Below are 19,347 nucleotides of genomic sequence, written 5' to 3'. Positions count from 1 at the left end.
TCATTAATTTAAAAACCGTTTCCCTTTCAACGATTCCATATTTTTCTTGCACATATTTTTGCCTGACATAAGATAGGGGCTTTCTCATTGCCAGTGCCCGGTTCAAGAAAGTGTAGGCCATAGCCTCTAGAGCAGGGGTTCTCAACCTGTGGGTCGCGACCCCTTAGGGCAGCGGTTCTCAACCTTTTAAGCTCGGCGACCCCTTTTTAAAATCCCCCACTCTGACGCGACCCCCCCCCCTTACACAAATACAGAATAGTAAAGTAGACAATAACAATCCATATTTTCGATGGTCTTAGGCGACACCTGGCAAATGGTCAATCGACCCCCAAAGGGGTCGCGACCCACAGGTTGAGAACCCCTGCCTAAGACCATCGAAAATATGGATTGTTATTGTCTACTCTTCTATTGCTGTATGTGTGTGTGTGTGTGTGTGTGTGTGTGTGTAAGGGGTCGTGGCAGAGTGGGGGATTGTAAAAAGGGGTTGCCGAACTTAAAAGGTTGAGAACCGCTGCTCTAGAGTCTAGACATTATTTGTTTAGGCCCTTGGCTTTTTTTTTTTTTTTTGAGATTTTAATAAAATTAATTTAATGAATGTTAAAGTAATGACACCGCTGTGATGGGAACTTAATTAAATTTTGAAATATAAACTAAAACAAAGTTCCAGATTTTTTCCAGTGTTTGGGTATAGCTACAAGACATTGCCGAGGTTTAAATTTTGAGTTTACCTTTTCCAAGGAGGGTAGCCAGCCAAGGCAAACGATACCCTACTGCCCTAAGCTTACTGGCTTAGGCGCTAGTTTACTCACCTTTGCCCCTTCAGCTGTTAGTGAAAACAGTTCCGTCGGACTCAATGTCTGAGTCACACTTGATGAGAAGGAGTTTTTATCTTATCTTATATAATACAGACGTTACTTCAAAAAAAAGGAGATGATTACGTCCTACGCGTCAGGCATATTAACCAATGACCTAATTTCTGCTAAGTCACTGGTTTTCCAGGCTATTGGAAGTATTTTATACCAAGTGAAATGCTTATATCCAATGAGGTTTAATTTCGTAATTAACCAATTTTGAATTCTATTTATCTTTTTACTGATAGTACAATATAGACAAGACGAATCCATAAATTTGATTTGTTTTCTATTTTGTAGATACATTATGTCGCCGTCAAATGGATTTAGTTTTTGTCATTGATGGGTCCAACAGCTTGGGAGAATATAACTTTAACTTGGTACTACAAAATGTATCTAAAGGTGAGTATGTGGTGTGTAGATCTACATCCGTATTACTTTGAAATGTGTTTGTCTTAGAGGGAATGTAAAAGAAGGCTGAAGAGGCCTGTTACAGTGGTATTTGGTGGTGGCTGATAAGGGAAGCAACCCTTGAGTTATCTTATCTTATAAATTACTGAAGTAACTTCAAAAAATGAGACAATAATGTCCTATGCATTTCATATGTCAATCAGTCAAACATGGACTGAAACTCTTCTAAAGCATTAGTTTTCCTGGCTGATTTAGGCAACCCATTTCATTCTCTAATGGCACTAGAAAAGAAGGAGCACTTGTATGAATTTGTTCTAGAGTATGGAATAAGAAATATCATCGTGTTTTTCTAAGTATTTCATCAGGTTTTATTTTCTATTTTTGAATTATGGTTTAGTGTTTTATGTATTATAGCTACTTTACTTTTTATTCTTCTGCCCTTAGAAGTCTCTAACTTTACTGATTTACTGATGGGGTTACTCTTATCAAATCGGAATATTCTTGTGTTGCATGTTACACAACTGTATTGTGTGATGTATGGCATCGATTTGAAGACTCAATATCTAATTATATGCCGGATGTTTAAGTAAAATAATAAAAAGATTCCTCTCTATGAAATAAAGTATTTTAATTCTTTAAGTGGAAATCATAAAAGATTGAACACGTACTGAACACCATAGCACAGGTGTAGACCAAACTTAAAGCTTGAAACATGTACCGACTGATAAGGTGGCATAAGTAAAATTAACCCCCTTTATACTTACAATGTCGTCATTTGAAAGTTTGAAGCTAACAATAGATTACGAACAAAAAAAACTTCTGTGTACACAAACGCTTCGCTGGCATAGTGGTTGGTGTATAGTCTTGAACCCACGAGTTCGAATCCAGGTCGTCCCCCATCTTGTTTTTTTATACATGCATTTAAAAAACGATCAACCCTTTTAACTAGTCCAGATAAGTGATGAGATCAAAGCGTATTGAGAAAGCGAAAGCATGTAATTTCGCTAATCAAAAACCATTGATAAAAATAGTTCTAATCACACACATTTATTATTGTTCTAGATAGATCTATTACATGACTGATCCAAACTAATTGATACAACTGCACCTAATATAAGCTTTTTTTTTTTGTTTTTTTGTTTTTTAATTTAAAGTATTTTTAAAAATGTTTTTCTTGTTACTTAAATTAAATTAAATTAAATTCTATTCTAATTGCAAATAATAATATTAAAAAAAAACTCCTTTCCTAAATCATTGAGGTGTAACTGAGTTGTTATTTTCTGCATGTGTCCAGCGTGTCAGAAGGTCATGTCCATGTGTGTCCGTGTGTTTTAAGTTCTTAAACAATGTCATCAGAGACGTGTTTGTGTATACAGTCTACTGTAATTTTGATGAATCAAGCCGTGATATTGGCATTCTAGTTGAGTTATTTCATTGCAATCATATTTTTTTTTATGTAAAACTCTCTATTTTCTGTGTTCTATCAATTATATGCTATGTCATTTCACCCCTCCAGCGGTCGAAGAGACATTGACCATTGGACCAAACGACACAAGAGTAGGTGTTGTGGTTTACAGTAAAACTGTAACGGCAGTTATTCAGCTCCAGACCAACAGCAGCCAATTTAAAAGTGGTAAAAATGATGTCTTTCTGTCTGTCTGTCTGTGAGACTCTATCTATCTATCTATCTATCTATCTATCTATCTATCTATCTATCTATCTATCTATCTATCTATCTATCTATCCATCCATCTATCCATCCATCTATCCATCTATCTATATCTTACAATGTAATATTATAAACGGTCCATTTCACCAACAATGTAAAGAAAATTCCTATGGGGGTATTCAAGTAACATAGACAGAGGAGCAATGGGTTATACGTCATCTTTAACGAGGCACTATTATTTCGAGAAATATTCGCTGATATTTTGCGACACATCAGCAAAACAAAAAAGTTATTCCGGAAATGTGACGTTCCGGATAAATATCTTCCTTATAAATGACGTTCTACTGTAATCCTTTTCATTGCGACAAAAAGCCTCCGTTCTTTTATTTCCAATCTATGTCAAAAGTTTGATTTGTTTAAACGTTTTGTAAGCTAGAAACCAGCAGCCAAGCTTTACTGAATAGTAACTTTTAAGTAGGTTCAAGTTTCTCTGTAAAATTACACGATCAATAGGTCCTGTGTTGTGAAATGGCATTAGAGCCCACAACAATATTTCCTTCTCCCATCTCACTCCTCATGTAATAAAATGCAATTTTTTTTTTATTTTGAATTGGACAAAGTAAAAACTAAACCCGTCAACTCTGCTGTTTTTCGCTCTACAGAAATACTTCAAATAGATTATCCGGACCAGACGACAGCCACTGACCTGGGGATCGAAAAGGCTGTGGAAATCCTGTTGTCCCAGAGGCGTAACGTGCCAATGACCATGATGATCATTACAGACGGTGTCTCCGACAACAGGTAAACATTTAATGACTACACTCCAGGGGGCTAAATAGGCGTCTTCGAGTCCATAGGAAATTAGAAATATGCTCATTTTCGATCACGAAGGAGGAGCTATTGCAATTGCATATGGACATTAAATGTCAAAAAGAAGCCAGGAGTTATCAGACTTTGGGGAGAGTTGTATAATTTAATTACAAGAAATAGCAGATAAAGAAGGGTGGTACATTAGTACTGTAGTATGCTCTTCAAACTGCCATCACCATGGTCCCAAGTTCGAAACCAGCTTTCACCCCCCCCCTGCCGTCCTGCAGGAGGTTTGAACTAGTTCATAATAGTCCAGAGTAGTTCATAATAGTCCATAATAATCCACATTAATGAAAGAATACCCAAAACTTCTGAAACAAAACAAAGAAAGATAATTAGTTCACGTAATTACACCTCTGCGTAGTTGATGGCACATGGACAGCCATCTACACATCTTTTCATTTTCTGCCCTAGACATTCCATCCAGCTTGTCCATACGCTGGTTTATGTGAATGCGTTCATTCTCGTTACAATAACGCAGTGTTTCTCAAACTGTGTTCCGCGGAACTCTAGGCCTGAATAGATGTTCTACTGAAATAAATTACGAGTAGGTCACCGTGTGAAATAATGTCTGTAAAAAAAATAATCAGTGTTCCTCTAAATACTCAAAATGTGGGAAGTGTTCCGTTAAGGAAAATGTTTGAGAAACACTGCACTAATGGAACTACATGGCAGAAACTATTCAAAAGAAGAATAACCAACAAAAAAAAAATGAATACTCAGTGTTTTATGGGCTAGATTATATCTCATGGTCATTAGCACATGCACCAGTCACGGGTAAGTTGACCTTATCCAGTTAGGTTAAAGGTCACCTTTAATGAGGCACTACATTTGCGTACTGCGTTCAAGGGAGCCATGGATAAATAGAGCGAAGGAGCCTAGTTTCACAATTGACATCTTTCAGTACTCTACCCGGTGGTAGTAGCTCTAGCTAGTATACTTTTTGGATAGGGGAATAGGTGAAGCTAATTTTTTGTGTGTCAGAAAGTAAATCTGGCATGATGATACCCATCTTGAGCATTATCTCTTCTTGATTACCTTGTAACTTCCAATTCATTAACCCATTACCAACGCAGCAAGGAGTCGTTTTTGCTCAAGTTTCAGTTTAATTAATGTTACATGTTGATTTTTAGCGGCCCTCGAAAGGGGATAAGACGCTATTAGTTTGTGGGCTTTTGTCTGTCCGAGCGTCCGTCCGTCCGTCCCGTTTAGATCTCGTAAACTAGAAAAGATAGTGAAAATCCGACATTATAATATTTTAGACAATTCAAAACTCTGATGCAACGGCTACTTTTTTCTTTTGTGAAAGAGAAAATTCTAATTTTTTAAATCATTTATGCAAGTAGTTTTTTCATAAAAATACATTTTTACAAATATTCACTATTAATGGTAACAAACACTGGAGGCTATTTAGTAAGAGTTTTTGTCAAAAAAAAAATAAAAAATTGTATTGCTAAGTTAAGTAAGTTCTGTCATATTAACTACTACTTTTACAAAAAAAAATGTTTACATTGTTTTAAAGAAAAAAAAAATATATTTAGAATGCGTATAAGTGGAACATAATTTAAAACAACAATTAATAAATAATTTTTCATATTATCGTATAATCGGCAGAGCTGCATTAACACTGTGTAACACTTAACAAAAGGATTTTTTTTACAGATTTTTTTATTCTAAAGGCTTTGAATAAGAGATTGACCCTTTACAAAACAATTAGATAATCATATAAAGCAGAGGTGGCCATATTACGGCACGCGGGCCACATGCGGCACGTCGAAGTGTTTCATGCGGCCCGCCGACGCCTAAAGAAATCAGGTATTCCCACACATTACACATATAAAAATGCAATTAAATAAATAAATTGTAAATATCTATAGATCCAGAAATTATTTAAACTTTTGATTCTTATCACTTATCATGAAGAGGCTAAATAAACATTGTCTTTCAACGTCATTCTAAAACTTTTAATTAAGTAAACGAAGATTATTCTTAATGTCAATATTTCGAAACATTCAGTCAAAGACAAACACAAGCCAGTATTTATTCAATTCTACCAAAAACTGTGTTGAAAGAGTTGGGTCGGCTTGTACAAGATGGCAAGTGTAACAACTAATAGAGCTCGTGCTTTGACTAAGAAAAAACAGGCTTTTTAATAAAATAAAGCTTTGAATATCAAATATATTGTTGGAATTGATTTCTCAATGATCTTTTTATTGGCACAGGGCCAGCCTTAGGAATAGACAAAGTGCTTAGGGTTACCAATTGGTGAGGGCCTTGTACCGACTTCCTTCTGATTATTTTAGAGAATAAATAGCGAAACTTGTCCTCAAAGTTATTGTTGAAGTACAATAGGTTTTTAATAAATTTAATAATTTTACTTTTGTCGCTTTTTTACTTTTTAAAATTTTATTTGGTGCTACCATATTCACTTTGCCATGGGCCTCCAATTATCTACCGGCCATGACTGGCAGTTCCGAGAAGTAATTGAAGATTTGAAACAAAACATTTCAATATTCGGTTACACAGTAGTATCCGCTGGCCTAGAAGAATATGGAATCTCAAGGAAGAAATAGTTAGGTTCATTGAAGGACATTGACTGTGACTTTGTTACTAATATTTCTAATGCAGAGTTGAAGACAGACTTCATGTTTATCATTGGAAACATTGCAATGTTTTGTTTGCAAATGAAATGTATGTGCATCTTAAATCTTTTCAAAAAAAGTTATTCCACTTCTCGAGCTAGCGAGTGAAATCGCGTCTTATCATTTTCCTTATCTGAAAGGTGAAATGGATGAAATTACAAGACTTATATGGATTCCTTGATTGTGGACTTTGAAAGCAAATTCTAAGACGTCAAGAACTTAAAACTAGTTTTCAATACCATCAGCTCACCATTTAATGCAGAAGCTGATTTAGCTCCAGGTGACATACCTCCAAGCAAAAAATGACCTGAAAGAGAAATTCCAGTGAGTTTTTCCACAGAAGTTTCATGACTGCCAGAAGCTGTATTCCCATACTTAAGAAAACTTTGCTGCGAAGCTGTCACATTATTCGGAACCTAATTCATCTGTGAACACGCTTTATTTCGTTTGTTTGAAAATTATCAAGTGTTCGAACAGGTCGATGCTCACTGACTAATTTGACAGCAGTCGCAAGAACAAAACAACTAGTAAGCTAGTTCTACAGTTACAGAACATTATGCATGGGTGTAAAAGTTAAATGCTTCACATTAAGTACAATTGTACTTTGAAATGTGAAATGCTGTGATGTAAAAGACAATAACAAAATTTAACAAATTATTCGTAAAATTAGTTCAAAAAATTGCTAACTGTTATTGTAATTCCTCAATTGGGAGTATTAAAAAAAAAATGCGGCCCGCCAGTCCCCAAATTTTTTTAATGCGGCCCTCGGTAGAAAAAGGTTACCCACCACTGATATAAAGACATCATTTAGGCCATGTTCATATCTAACTTCACTTTCACCTATCTCCTGGTCTGCTGAACCCTTGGGGCACCACTGTCAATTCAAAAATGGTGTAAGGTTGTCATGCGTAATGTTGATGAATGCTGTATTACTGTTACACATTGGACTGGTCACTACCAATGTGTCGCGAATGCGTACACTGCTGGGTTCGTGCTACCTGGACTACTCTTTGACACGTGACAGACACAGAAACAATATAGACTGATATAAGTCTACTTGGGCAGACAAAATATAAAGTTTATTTGACAATAATAATAACACTGCAACTTCTTGGCAATTGCTTAATCAAGTACGAAATATCAACACATCCGCATGACAGCGGTAATAAATATCCAATTTGGTAAATCTTGTCAAATCACATCCGCATCACAGCGGGTAACAATGAACTCCCAAAATAGAATAATCAGAATAATAACTACTAGAAATACATGTCTCAAAATGACTACTGGCTTCGTCTTCCCAAAAGATACTACTTAATTCAAAGTCACAATTCGACTCGCTAAGTTACTACTGTCCGTACCGGACCAAAAGATACTACTCGACTGCCTTGTCCAAAGAATACCACTTGACTGACTTGACTGAACTCAAAGTCAATTTTAGTCATTCAACTTCCTGTTTCTACATACAAGAGTTTCACGTGTCTTTTCGCCGTCTTAACCTGAGGTGAACATATAACAGGCAATGTCATCTGAGACTGGGACAACCACACAGATCTGTCAACCTTCTTTCTCCATTCTTCTCTGTCATTTGCCTTTGGTAGAATTTTATTCTGATATTCTTTCTAAAATTATTAAAACCTGCCTGGGTGGGACACTTCGTGGGCCGCTTTTGAGTTTGTGTTTCCACACAAACTGTCTTTGTAATCTTGTTATATTGAAATAACATTCTTTTACCTCTACAGAACTAGTACTGTGTCAAAAGCTGCAAATGCCAAAAAAAAAGGCATCGACATTTGGGTAGTGGGTGTAGGCAAGGGACTAGATGTGGACGAGTTGAACTCCATAGCAACAAATGGAGCTAATCAGGTATATTATTTGTTTTTGTTTTAATCTATCATCAGTTGCCTACCTTGAAAACACTTTAATTGAATTTTTTGTTTAGTCCTGCATTTAGATCTTGTCAGTTTTGGAAATGTTACTATTTGTGTTTTGTTCTGGTTTATAAATAAACTAAATTACCTTTTGTTTAATTGTTAGAGTTGGTTTTTAAATCACCTGTTCCTATGTTTTATGTTTACATAATCATTTCGATTGATCTAAAGAGAAACGGGTTTTGTTTTTCAGACATTTTTTATCAAAGACTTCAAAGATTTCGGACTGCAGCTTCAGAATGTGACGATAGTGACTTGTGTGAATACAAGTAGGTCAGATTAGTGGACAGAAAACTAACCTTCAATAACAATTATTTCCGGATGTCTGAATGTGTGTTGTCTAATTAACCTGTTTCACTTTTTAGAAAGGAATTTGTTTGGGCGTACTTAAAATATAAGCACAAAACTTAGTTAATAATTAAGATGGTATAGTCACTATAGCGGCAAATATTTTACGGAGACCAAAAGTGTTGTTTTTTTTATCAGAACCAAACCGACTGCTGAATTTGACCCAAAGACAACACCGCATGAACAGTCCTTAGAAAAACAAGACGAGATTCTGCTACTACGCTATTTCGCCCGCTCCATTGGCTTCCCCTGAAAGCGAAAATCGATTACAAGATGGCCACACTTTGTCATCAGTGTATCTATAATAATGAAATGCCCTTGTACCTTAGCGAACTGATCACTCCATATGTCCATCAGAGAGCCCTGCGCTAAATGTACTCAACGCTTCTAGTTGTGCCACGTTTCTCCCTCAAAAGCTACGGTCTACGGGTTGAGAAGGTTTAGAATTCACTCCCCATTGATCTCAGACAGACAATATGCTACACTATTTTCAAGAAGAACATTAAGACCTACCTGTTTAAAACTTTTTTAGATTAGTTTGTCATTTTAGCTGTCGTGTTTGTATTTGTAATGTTATTATAGCGCTTGGAGACAGATTTTGTTTGTTAACAGCGCTTTATAAATAAAATTATTATAAAGACATTTTGAAAAAAATTGCATTTTCATTACAGAGATTCCAGTGTGTCGTCGTCCCATAGATCTCGTATTTGTGATAGATGGCTCCAACAGTTTGGGCGAATATAACTTCAATTTGATAATTCAGACAGTATCTAACGGTAAGACTGACCTGCATTTAAATACCTGCACATTTACGGATCATTTGAAGCTGGGCTTGCAACTGGATAGACTACTTGAGACTTAAGATTTTTTTTAACATAATGTATAATCTTCATTAGAAAGTCATTAAATTTGTTTCAAAATTCTCCCAGCTGTGAACAGTTTAGTTGTAGGTCCAAACGACACAAGAATAGGCGCAGTCTTGTACAGCAGAACAGTAACTAACTTTATACCACTGCAGACTAACGCAAAACTATTCATTGACTGTGAGTATACTTTAGTTTTATTTTCACCTATATATTGTTACGTATTTCTGAATCTTCTGACTAGATGTATTAGTTGGCACATAAATAAAAACACAGCAAAGAACTTGACGACTAAACTTTCAGTTTCATATAACTTTAATGACTATTAACTCTAACAATTCGTTACTGTAACATGTAGCGTAGAAGACTGTACAATATCTGTCAGTTTACAGTTAGCTATACTTCGTTGCAATTCATCTCTTCACTTCGTTGCAATTCATCTCTTCACCTCGTTGCAATTCATCTCTTCTCATTCCTCGAGCCGTATTCCACAGAACAGACCAACGACACACTTCCCAGTGTCGCTCCAGGTCTCCAAAACTGAACCAAGTCGTAACAGACCAACGACACACTTCCCAGTGTCGCTCCAGGTCTCCCAAAGCTGAACCAAGTCGTATTCCAGTCTACCACATCAGAGCCGCACACGTCTTACATCGACTGTATCGACTGTAACGGCTGAAGTCCACTGTAGTTCGCTGTATAGACTTTAACGACAGTAGTCCACTCCAGTTAACTCTACCCTAGTTAACTTGCATCGAGTAGTACACATTTCTCTGCCACTAGAGCCGCACACATCGTCTGTATCGACTGTAACGGCTAACTCACGACTCCATACGACCGACTTTCACATTAACTCTCTGGCTTATATAGAGTCCCTAATCGCTTGTCCAAAGTTGCACAAACACGGCTAGTATTCTCTGAAATAACACGTGAGGAAACGTCATATCCTGTCTTTATTTATACACGTAGATTCCAGAAAACACTCGCTGCAGTGTCATCAAGTCGGGGTCACACGTAGTGACCTTTATCTGTCACTGTTCATTAGTAACTGTCCCCCTACTTAGATCTGTTCGTCCCCTGGAACAACACGTGTGGACACGTCACATCCTGTCTTTGTTTGTACATGTAGATTCCAGGGAACACTAGCTGCTGTGTCATCTCGCCGGGGTCATACGTTGACCTCTGCCTATCACTGTTCATTTGTAACACTGCCCCCTTCTTAGATCTGTTCGTCCCGAACAGATTCTACTTCATCACGATACTGATGAAATCGATCGACGATCAATTAGGAAGCTTTGGTGGTTGCCCCCTTCTCAGAGATGTTCTTTCAATCTGGCAGTTGTCCATCTTCTTTCCATAGAAGAATGGGAGCCAAATCCTCATTTTTCAGCAGTTCCTCACAAATGTTTTCATCAATCTTGGTATGGAAACATCGACCTTCAGATGACATTGGGCACTCTTGTCGAGAAAATTCATCAGCATTCTAACGAGTTCGTGCTTCACTGGCTGAGTTTTACATTTTCAAGCATCTTTTTACAGATGGGTTAGGCTTTTTCCAGAGCTTCTTCAGAGATGACTAGGTTCATTACAGTACAGCAATATTCACATGTTCTTCTTACAACAGCAACTGACTTTGGGTTTGTACGATGCCTGTTGGGTTGATCTTCTTGTACAGTTCTGTCACAGATGGTTACTCACTACAGTTCTGACATCTTGAACTACTTCTTTTCTGTCCTTCTTGCTTCTGACTTAATTAGCGTTCTTCTAAAACCTCTGTCATACTTCATCAACCTATTCTCATGAGGAATGTTCTTAGATTATTCATTAGTGGCTTCACACTTTCAACTGATTCGTAAGGCTTTCTTCTTTGGTCTGATGGTTCCGGACAGAATCTTTCTAAAAACATGGGCTGTGGAGTTTCATCAGTGCAGGTGGGGGTCTATCAGTGGGAGAAGTGGTGGGCTTGTTTTCTAACAACATGGGCTATGGAGTTTCATAAATGCAGGTGGGGGGTCTATCAGTGGGAGAAGTGGTGGGCTTGTTTTCTAACAACATGGGCTATGGAGTTTCATAAATGCAGGTGGGGGTCTATCAGTGGGAGAAGGGGTGGGTTTGTATCTTGATCTTGTTGGAGCCATCCACGTTGCACTCTGCATGTGTCGCTTTCTCCGCCTCCTCCATTTGATATTTCTTCGGTTGCGTTGATGTCGTCTTGCTTTCTTGTCAATCAATGCTGATGGCAGCCACTTAGCACATAGGAAGGTATTGCATTTCATAGCTGTAGTCATCAAGACTGTTGATCTAACAAGTTGCTTCAGCATTATTCTTCGATGGATGCTTTGCGAATGAGCTGCAAGTCCACTTGAAGGCAAGTTGTCAAAAACGTCAGCACCTTTATCCGAGTCTGGATGACTCGACTGTGGGGCAGGTTGATAACATTCAACGTGCAAAGGTCCATCAACTTCAGCATCAGTTTCTATTCTAATTCCTTGACTATCACCAGGGCTTCTCGCGCCTACCTTGATAGCTGTACAAGCTTCTGTTAAGTCTAGAGCTTGTTGGTGTATTTCTTGGCATTCACAGTCTTCTTGCATAGCTACGTACGTACAGTTCTTGTCAAACGCATGAGTGCAGTAATCAAGCTTCGAGTTCCTCTCGTAGACACTGGCAGATAGACAGAAGTCTTTAAGGCCCACAGCAACAGGCTTGGACTCAGACCCAACGTTGTCTTGATCTGTTTGGCTGGTTGAGGTACTCATATCAGGTATATCTGTAGCTAAAGCTTCGGTCAAACTATAGGTCTCTTCTATTGTTTCTTCAGCCGCCTCATTCTGCTTTTCGTTGAAATAGTAACAGCTACCGTCTCTTTTCATGTCTTGTGAGCCACATTCGTTTGGTTTGCTATCACAGTCACAGACAGCACAACCATCACCAGCATCTCTATCGTAATTGTCTGTATCGCCACATCCTTGGTTGGACAATTGTTCGCTGTTCATCAATGGTGTAGCTCTTTCATCTGTCGACTCAATCTGATACTGCTGGGTGTTCAGCAGCTCATTAATCATGATTCTCGTTTGATCTTTTATTTGTTCTTCTGTCTTGTTGGGCGTGGTAGCTATTTGCTCATTTTCATTCATGGTTTTGGTCAACTGGTTAAATAAAGATAATCTGGTGTTGATTTCTGATTCTATCTCCTTAATGCTCTCTTTCACCGAGTTCATTTTGTATTGCAAAGTTCTCAGGAGCTCCATCGTATTAGGTTTGATTTCAAATTGGCAAGTGTCCGGATTCTCATCTTCCTCCAACAGGGCTTGTCTGAGACGTGCTGTTAGCGTTTCCTTATTTCCGTTAAGCTGTAGACCTCTTTCTCGAAGCTCTTGTCTAAGTTCTTTCATGTCAAGTTCAATAAGAAGTTTGGTGGAACACATTCTAGCCAGAAAGATCCCACTTCTGACACCAATTGTTAAATTTTCTGAATCTTCTGACTAGATGTATTAGTTGGCACATAAATAAAAACACAGCAAAGAACTTGACGACTAAACTTTCAGTTTCATATAACTTTAATGACTATTAACTCTAACAATTCGTTACTGTAACATGTAGCGTAGAAGACTGTACAATATCTGTCAGTTTACAGTTAGCTATACTTCGTTGCAATTCATCTCTTCACTTCGTTGCAATTCATCTCTTCACCTCGTTGCAATTCATCTCTTCTCATTCCTCGAGCCGTATTCCACAGAACAGACCAACGACACACTTCCCAGTGTCGCTCCAGGTCTCCAAAACTGAACCAAGTCGTAACAGACCAACGACACACTTCCCAGTGTCGCTCCAGGTCTCCCAAAGCTGAACCAAGTCGTATTCCAGTCTACCACATCAGAGCCGCACACGTCTTACATCGACTGTATCGACTGTAACGGCTGAAGTCCACTGTAGTTCGCTGTATAGACTTTAACGACAGTAGTCCACTCCAGTTAACTCTACCCTAGTTAACTTGCATCGAGTCGTACACATTTCTCTGCCACTAGAGCCGCACACATCGTCTGTATCGACTGTAACGGCTAACTCACGACTCCATACGACCGACTTTCACATTAACTCTCTGGCTTATATAGAGTCCCTAATCGCTTGTCCAAAGTTGCACAAACACGGCTAGTATTCTCTGAAATAACACGTGAGGAAACGTCATATCCTGTCTTTATTTATACACGTAGATTCCAGAAAACACTCGCTGCAGTGTCATCAAGTCGGGGTCACACGTAGTGACCTTTATCTGTCACTGTTCATTTGTAACAATATGTTATACTTTCAGATCATTCAAGAGTTATGTTATCATTAAAGAGACGTTTAGCTAAATCTCTTGGTTACCTAATGAAACGTTTCTTTGTCAATGAATTGTTGATTCTAGCATATAACCTTGTGTATATTTTACTTTAAATAAATACCGAACAACAGAACATCTTAGAGTAAGGAGTTGTGATTCCAAACTTAAAATACTTTAATTCCACAGACGGGGAAACAGTCCGATCTTGAAGTCCCAATCATCTGTTGTCCGTTGATTCTGTCTCCTAACTAGCCCGAGTTATGTTTTTAATCGATCGTCGCGTCGCTACAGAAATTCCCCATTATGCTACATCTATGCACCAGCCTATTACATCATTACACGACCCACGGGTGTAGAGACTAAGCGCCTTATGTCGCCTCACCATAAAGGCAAATTGTAATGGTCTAGTTCGTGAATGAACGAAACGGCTTCTTCAGTCCAGTTGCTGGTATACGAAACGACTAACGGAATAAAGGGTTTCTGGAGTTAGCACTCACACAGGGAAAGGTATCGCCGCTGTCTAGGTGCTAGAGGATCCAATCTTATTGCATTAAGCACTATTTTCTTCGTCGTCTGAGATCTTCGATATCTCTCTGTTCATAGCTTGCTTTATAATTACATCTATTTACTTAGGCCATGTAGATGTTGCAAGTCCATATAACTGTCACGGGATATTTTTTTCTTATGATTGATAAAATGTTAAGTTGACATGAGGCTACTATAGTGTTGTGTTGATCAGACAATGCTCTTTTAGTACTTGGATTATCGAATCTTTATTAAACACTCAAAAAACATCCCGTGATGCCGGAGATTCATATAAAGACTCTAAATGTTTAAAGACATTCAAATAATGAAGATCCTTTAATTCAAAATACAAAAACTTTAATTCAGGAACTAGGAATCACTTACAGCATACATAATGTTAAATGTACAAAATGAAACAGTACAAGTTGAATTAATCATTCTTAGCTCATTTCAAAATAGATTAAAATAAATGTATTAATTCTACAACTCAAAATTTTGCGACTTGTCTAATGTCCGTCTACACACTTTAGTCTACAACCTTCCTCTACGAAATCCTGTCTACAACTAACACCTAGCCCAGCTTATATAATTTCCCGGCAAACCACGCTCCCAATTAAGTCATAGAGCTTCCGTTATAGAACCTTCTAGAATAAAGGCGGAGCTAGTTGCTAAGGTTACTGCCGATAGTTAGTCTGCTACGCGACAATAACCATATAGATATTGCTTTCTATTTCACACAATACATCTTTATCGTTATGGAAATGAATGAACAGTAAGTTTAAAATACATGTCCTATTTCGTTACTATGTGTTCAGCTATTAAAACAAACGACAAGATGCATAAGTAATAAAACAAGTGTGAAGTAAAAAAGGTACTAAACTGTAGGAGTTAATGCTTTCAGTGCATTGACCAAAGAATTAAAGGTCGTTACCCATTGACCAAAGAATTAAAGGTCGTTACCCATTGACCAAAGATTTAAAGGTCGTTACCCATTGACCAAAGATTTAAAGGTCGTTACCCATTGACCAAAGAATTAAAGGTCGTTACCCATTGACCAAAGAATTAAAGGTCGTTACCCATTGACCAAAGATTTAAAGGTCGTTACCCATTGACCAAAGATTTAAAGGTCGTTACCCATTGACCAAAGAATTAAAGGTCGTTACCCATTGACCAAAGATTTAAAGGTCGTTACCCATTGACCAAAGATTTAAAGGTCGTTACCCATTGACCAAAGATTTAAAGGTCGTTACCCATTGAGCAAAGACAAAAAAAAAAGGCTTCACTACATTCAAGAAGAACAATGGAGTCTATCTGTTTAAAACTTTTTTTTTAACATTTCCTTGTCATTTCTATTCTTAGGCTATGTTATCATGGCGTCTTGAGCCTACATTCTCTTTGTGTACAGTGCTAGATAAATTAAGCAATTATTATTATTAATACGCTGCAGTTTTCGTAAGTTAGCATTTCACGCTGGTTACCGGTACTTTTAAGTTATTTTATACCATGCAGACATACTTCAATTTGAATACCCTGACGAGACGACGGCAACAGATCTTGGTATAACCAAAGCGGTTGAACTCTTGACCTCACAGAAACGTAACGTCCCGATGACCATGATAATAATAACCGACGGAGAGTCGGATAACAGGTAAGATTATTATAAAAATACACTAGCCGGATCAGACCCGTAGCCTGCGCGCCTTAGTTTGGTTATTACTAGTCTACTGGGTTGATGTTAGATCGATGTCAAACATGGAGAATGTTCCCTTCACTTTTTTTTTTATTTTGCCACGAAAATAAAAGTTGAATAAGACAATGGGTTTACCCGTTGTGCCCACTTATTTGTATCAATGTAAATTTCTGAAAAAAAACGGGTTTACCCGATTAGTTAAAGAGTTTCGTTATTGAATAGAGATACTTTTGGGTACTTTTTGACTACTTTTAGGGCTCTCCGGTTGTGGAAAGGAAATTAAATATACACTACGGTCTCCGCCATGATCTAAGGAAATTTTATGCAAAGTTTTATCAAGATTGGTCAAACGGTTTTGTTTTTTTAATCGGGACATACATACATACTTATTTTCTGCTTTATGTATTAGCTGTACCTTCTACACATTATTGTACTTGACCTAAAAAGCGAACAGCCTTTTGTTTAAATCGACTGAGAGGTTGTTTGTTTGCTTGCATCATTCTGAAAATAAAGTATTACAAACTGTGCACCTCACTATTTTAATATAGAATTGTTTCGCTTTAAATTCCAGAACTAAAACCAAACAAGAAGCAGAGTCCGCAAAGTCTAAAGGCATCAACATCTGGGGGGTTGGGGTTGGCAAGGGACTTGATATGACAGAGTTGGACAACCTGGCAACCAATGGAGCTCAACAGGTTAGAGATAGTTTTATTTTTAGAAACATTTGGTATTAATTTGATAAGAAAATTTAGAATGTTGCGTGATTGTTCAAACCCTGTAAGCGACAAAAATTTAACTCGAACATTATATAGGACCTAAAAGCCAGACCGTTCCTTATAGAAAGTCTATACACTGACCTGTGACGTCGCAGCCTGTAGGCAGCTTAGACCAACAGCTTGTTGCGACGTCACAGGTCTATTGGTCTAAACAGCCCAAAGGTTGCGACGTCGCAGGTCTATTGGTCTAAACAGCCCAAAGGTTGCGCCGTCACAGGTCTATTGGTCTAAAAAGCCCAAAGGTTGCGACGTCGCAGACCAGTGTTGAGGCGTCAGTTCTGCTTCTACTGAATGTAGTTGTGTACCTTGTAAATTGTAATGGACTTTGCCAACTCTAAATGAACAAATTATTGACCATGGAAGTGGGATAAACTCAAATGTATCTACTAGACACTTATTTTTATTTGGGGGGGGGGGGGGGGGAGGATTCTCCAACATTATCCAAGTTATCTGCTGTTTATTTATATTTATTACTAGTTTCTTTTTAAAGAAACAGTTACGTCCTTGAAGCAGTAAATAAAGTGATAGGTGGCTGAGTGGGATAAACCACTTCACTATCCAAGCGGCTCGAGTTCGAAGCCCGGTCTTTTAATACAGCGTCCTTGACATTGTGCACATGATCTGTCATTTTATTTGAAACCACATTTCTTAACATCACTTTCTCTTATTTTTCTATCTGACTATCTTTTATTGCTTCAGCGACGTTAATAGGATCTTGACAAAATTCTTTGATGGAATTAACTTTTGAGTGTGAAAATCCCCAAATCCTTAATGCGTTACTAAGAGAAACTCCAGTTTCAAATACTCCTCGGCCATTAAGAATTTACTTAAAATGGAAGAAATATACTATTTCTATTAAACACAGTTCTGTTTCTGTATTTTTTTTCCTTGACACTGAGACGTATCCACAGAAAAGAAGACACAAGAAAACTAATGTGTATTTTACTTTTTTTTCCCTTAGACTGCGTTCATCCAGGATTTCAAAGAATTCTCTATTCAGCTTGAAAATTTAACCAGCACTGCTTGTAATAAAATAGGTAAAGAATTTTATTCAAATTTGGAATACCTAAGAATGTAACCTTAATTTATTAGTCATATAAACTTCAAAACGACACAATTTAATAGTTGATAGATACGGATTTAAACTTTAAACAAGATATCTTAATATCCTTATATCTAGTCCACTAAATTCCTCATGAGCTCACTGCAATGCTGTTTAGCCTCAGTCTTGGTTTGAAATAAACCGGTTCACTACTAATGATGTATTAAAAAAAAACGGGCATTGTAATAAAGTTTCTGTATACAATGGCGCAAGACACACGACTTATACACAAGATGATAATGATTGAGTAATGTACAGGAACATGTTTGCATTGATTAGATTAGTTTAAATAGACATTGTTGGACATAAAAACATTTACATTAGGAATTCATGATTTTCAACTGGTAAACGAACGACTTGAAACATTTATCATAATGTTACTCGGAATTTTTTGGCTTCCGTAGAAACTAAAGATAGTTCCTGTCGAAAGAATCCCTATTTCAAGGGCTTCGTCGTTTGGCATGTATGACACATGTGTACGAACATGTTAATACACATAGAACAATAGACAACCTAAATCATCAAGTTTGTACAATTTTTGAACAATGTTAAACTTAATTGTTGTGAAAACATGGAGCTTACGGTTTTGTCTTTTGTGTTTTTGAGTGTACTGAATAAATTAAAAATGTAAAGTATCCTTTTCAAACTTTGTGGTCCATAGGGTAGATAATGTAAAGGTATTCTGTTTCTGTGGCCTAAGGTTAAAGAGGGTGTCATGTGGTCAGCACAACGACCAACCACCTTTACTTTTCCCCAACTAATGTCAGGTACCCATTAGAGCTGAATGGACTCAGAGGCGCCAAAAGATCCCGAAAATAAAAATCCCATTCTTCACCAAGATTTAAACCCGGTACCCGTGTTCGGAAGCCAAGCGCTTTACCGCTCAGCCACCGCACCACCGCACAGAAACGTAACGTCGCGATGACCATGATAAAAAAATTGTTGAGAGATCTAAAGATTTTCAAATCCGTATCAAACGTGTGATAAGTCTAGGTTTTCGATTGGTAAGGCACGTGAAGTTTTATGCCAAAATAAATCAGTTCAAGAGATGGACCAAGAGCTCATGATATGGCTGGCAAGGCTCAAATCTCGAATCTGCTACACAAAGATAAACTATGCATCGTTCCTCAAGGGACCGTTACAATAATGGCGAGTCCTGCATGGTTAGCTTGGTACAACATAGGAAAATGGCGGGGTTCCCGGTGTACCCGGCCTTCGGCCATGCATTCTAGTGCATGAGCCCGGAGTGCCAGATATATCGGAAATAGCAATGCTTTAAATAGGCATTGACTTGGACCTTTTCCAGACAGAACTATTTGTTCAAGCAGGCTTACACGCTTAGAGC

At 37.7% G+C, this 19,347-nt stretch overlaps 1 protein-coding gene across 2 annotated transcripts in view; it reads left to right on the top strand.

Annotated features, from left to right (window-relative positions):
- Nucleotides 1-19,347, top strand: part of LOC106059515 (collagen alpha-6(VI) chain-like) — a 66,562-nt gene that overhangs the window by 10,690 nt on the left and 36,525 nt on the right. For both annotated transcript variants that reach the window (XM_056044097.1, XM_056044096.1), the window contains exons 3-12: nucleotides 1,152-1,253; nucleotides 2,779-2,895; nucleotides 3,594-3,732; nucleotides 8,186-8,309; nucleotides 8,568-8,643; nucleotides 9,394-9,498; nucleotides 9,652-9,765; nucleotides 15,944-16,082; nucleotides 16,696-16,819; nucleotides 17,862-17,937. In XM_056044097.1, coding sequence (XP_055900072.1) covers nucleotides 1,152-1,253; nucleotides 2,779-2,895; nucleotides 3,594-3,732; nucleotides 8,186-8,309; nucleotides 8,568-8,643; nucleotides 9,394-9,498; nucleotides 9,652-9,765; nucleotides 15,944-16,082; nucleotides 16,696-16,819; nucleotides 17,862-17,937 — 1,116 coding nt within the window. The remainder of the gene's footprint in view (nucleotides 1-1,151; nucleotides 1,254-2,778; nucleotides 2,896-3,593; nucleotides 3,733-8,185; nucleotides 8,310-8,567; nucleotides 8,644-9,393; nucleotides 9,499-9,651; nucleotides 9,766-15,943; nucleotides 16,083-16,695; nucleotides 16,820-17,861; nucleotides 17,938-19,347) is intronic.

This window comes from Biomphalaria glabrata, chromosome 10 (genome assembly GCF_947242115.1).
Source record: "Biomphalaria glabrata chromosome 10, xgBioGlab47.1, whole genome shotgun sequence".
NCBI lineage: Eukaryota > Metazoa > Mollusca > Gastropoda > Planorbidae > Biomphalaria > Biomphalaria glabrata.
Note: the sequence above shows the minus strand (reverse complement) of the source record. Positions and strands in the feature narration are given on the sequence as shown.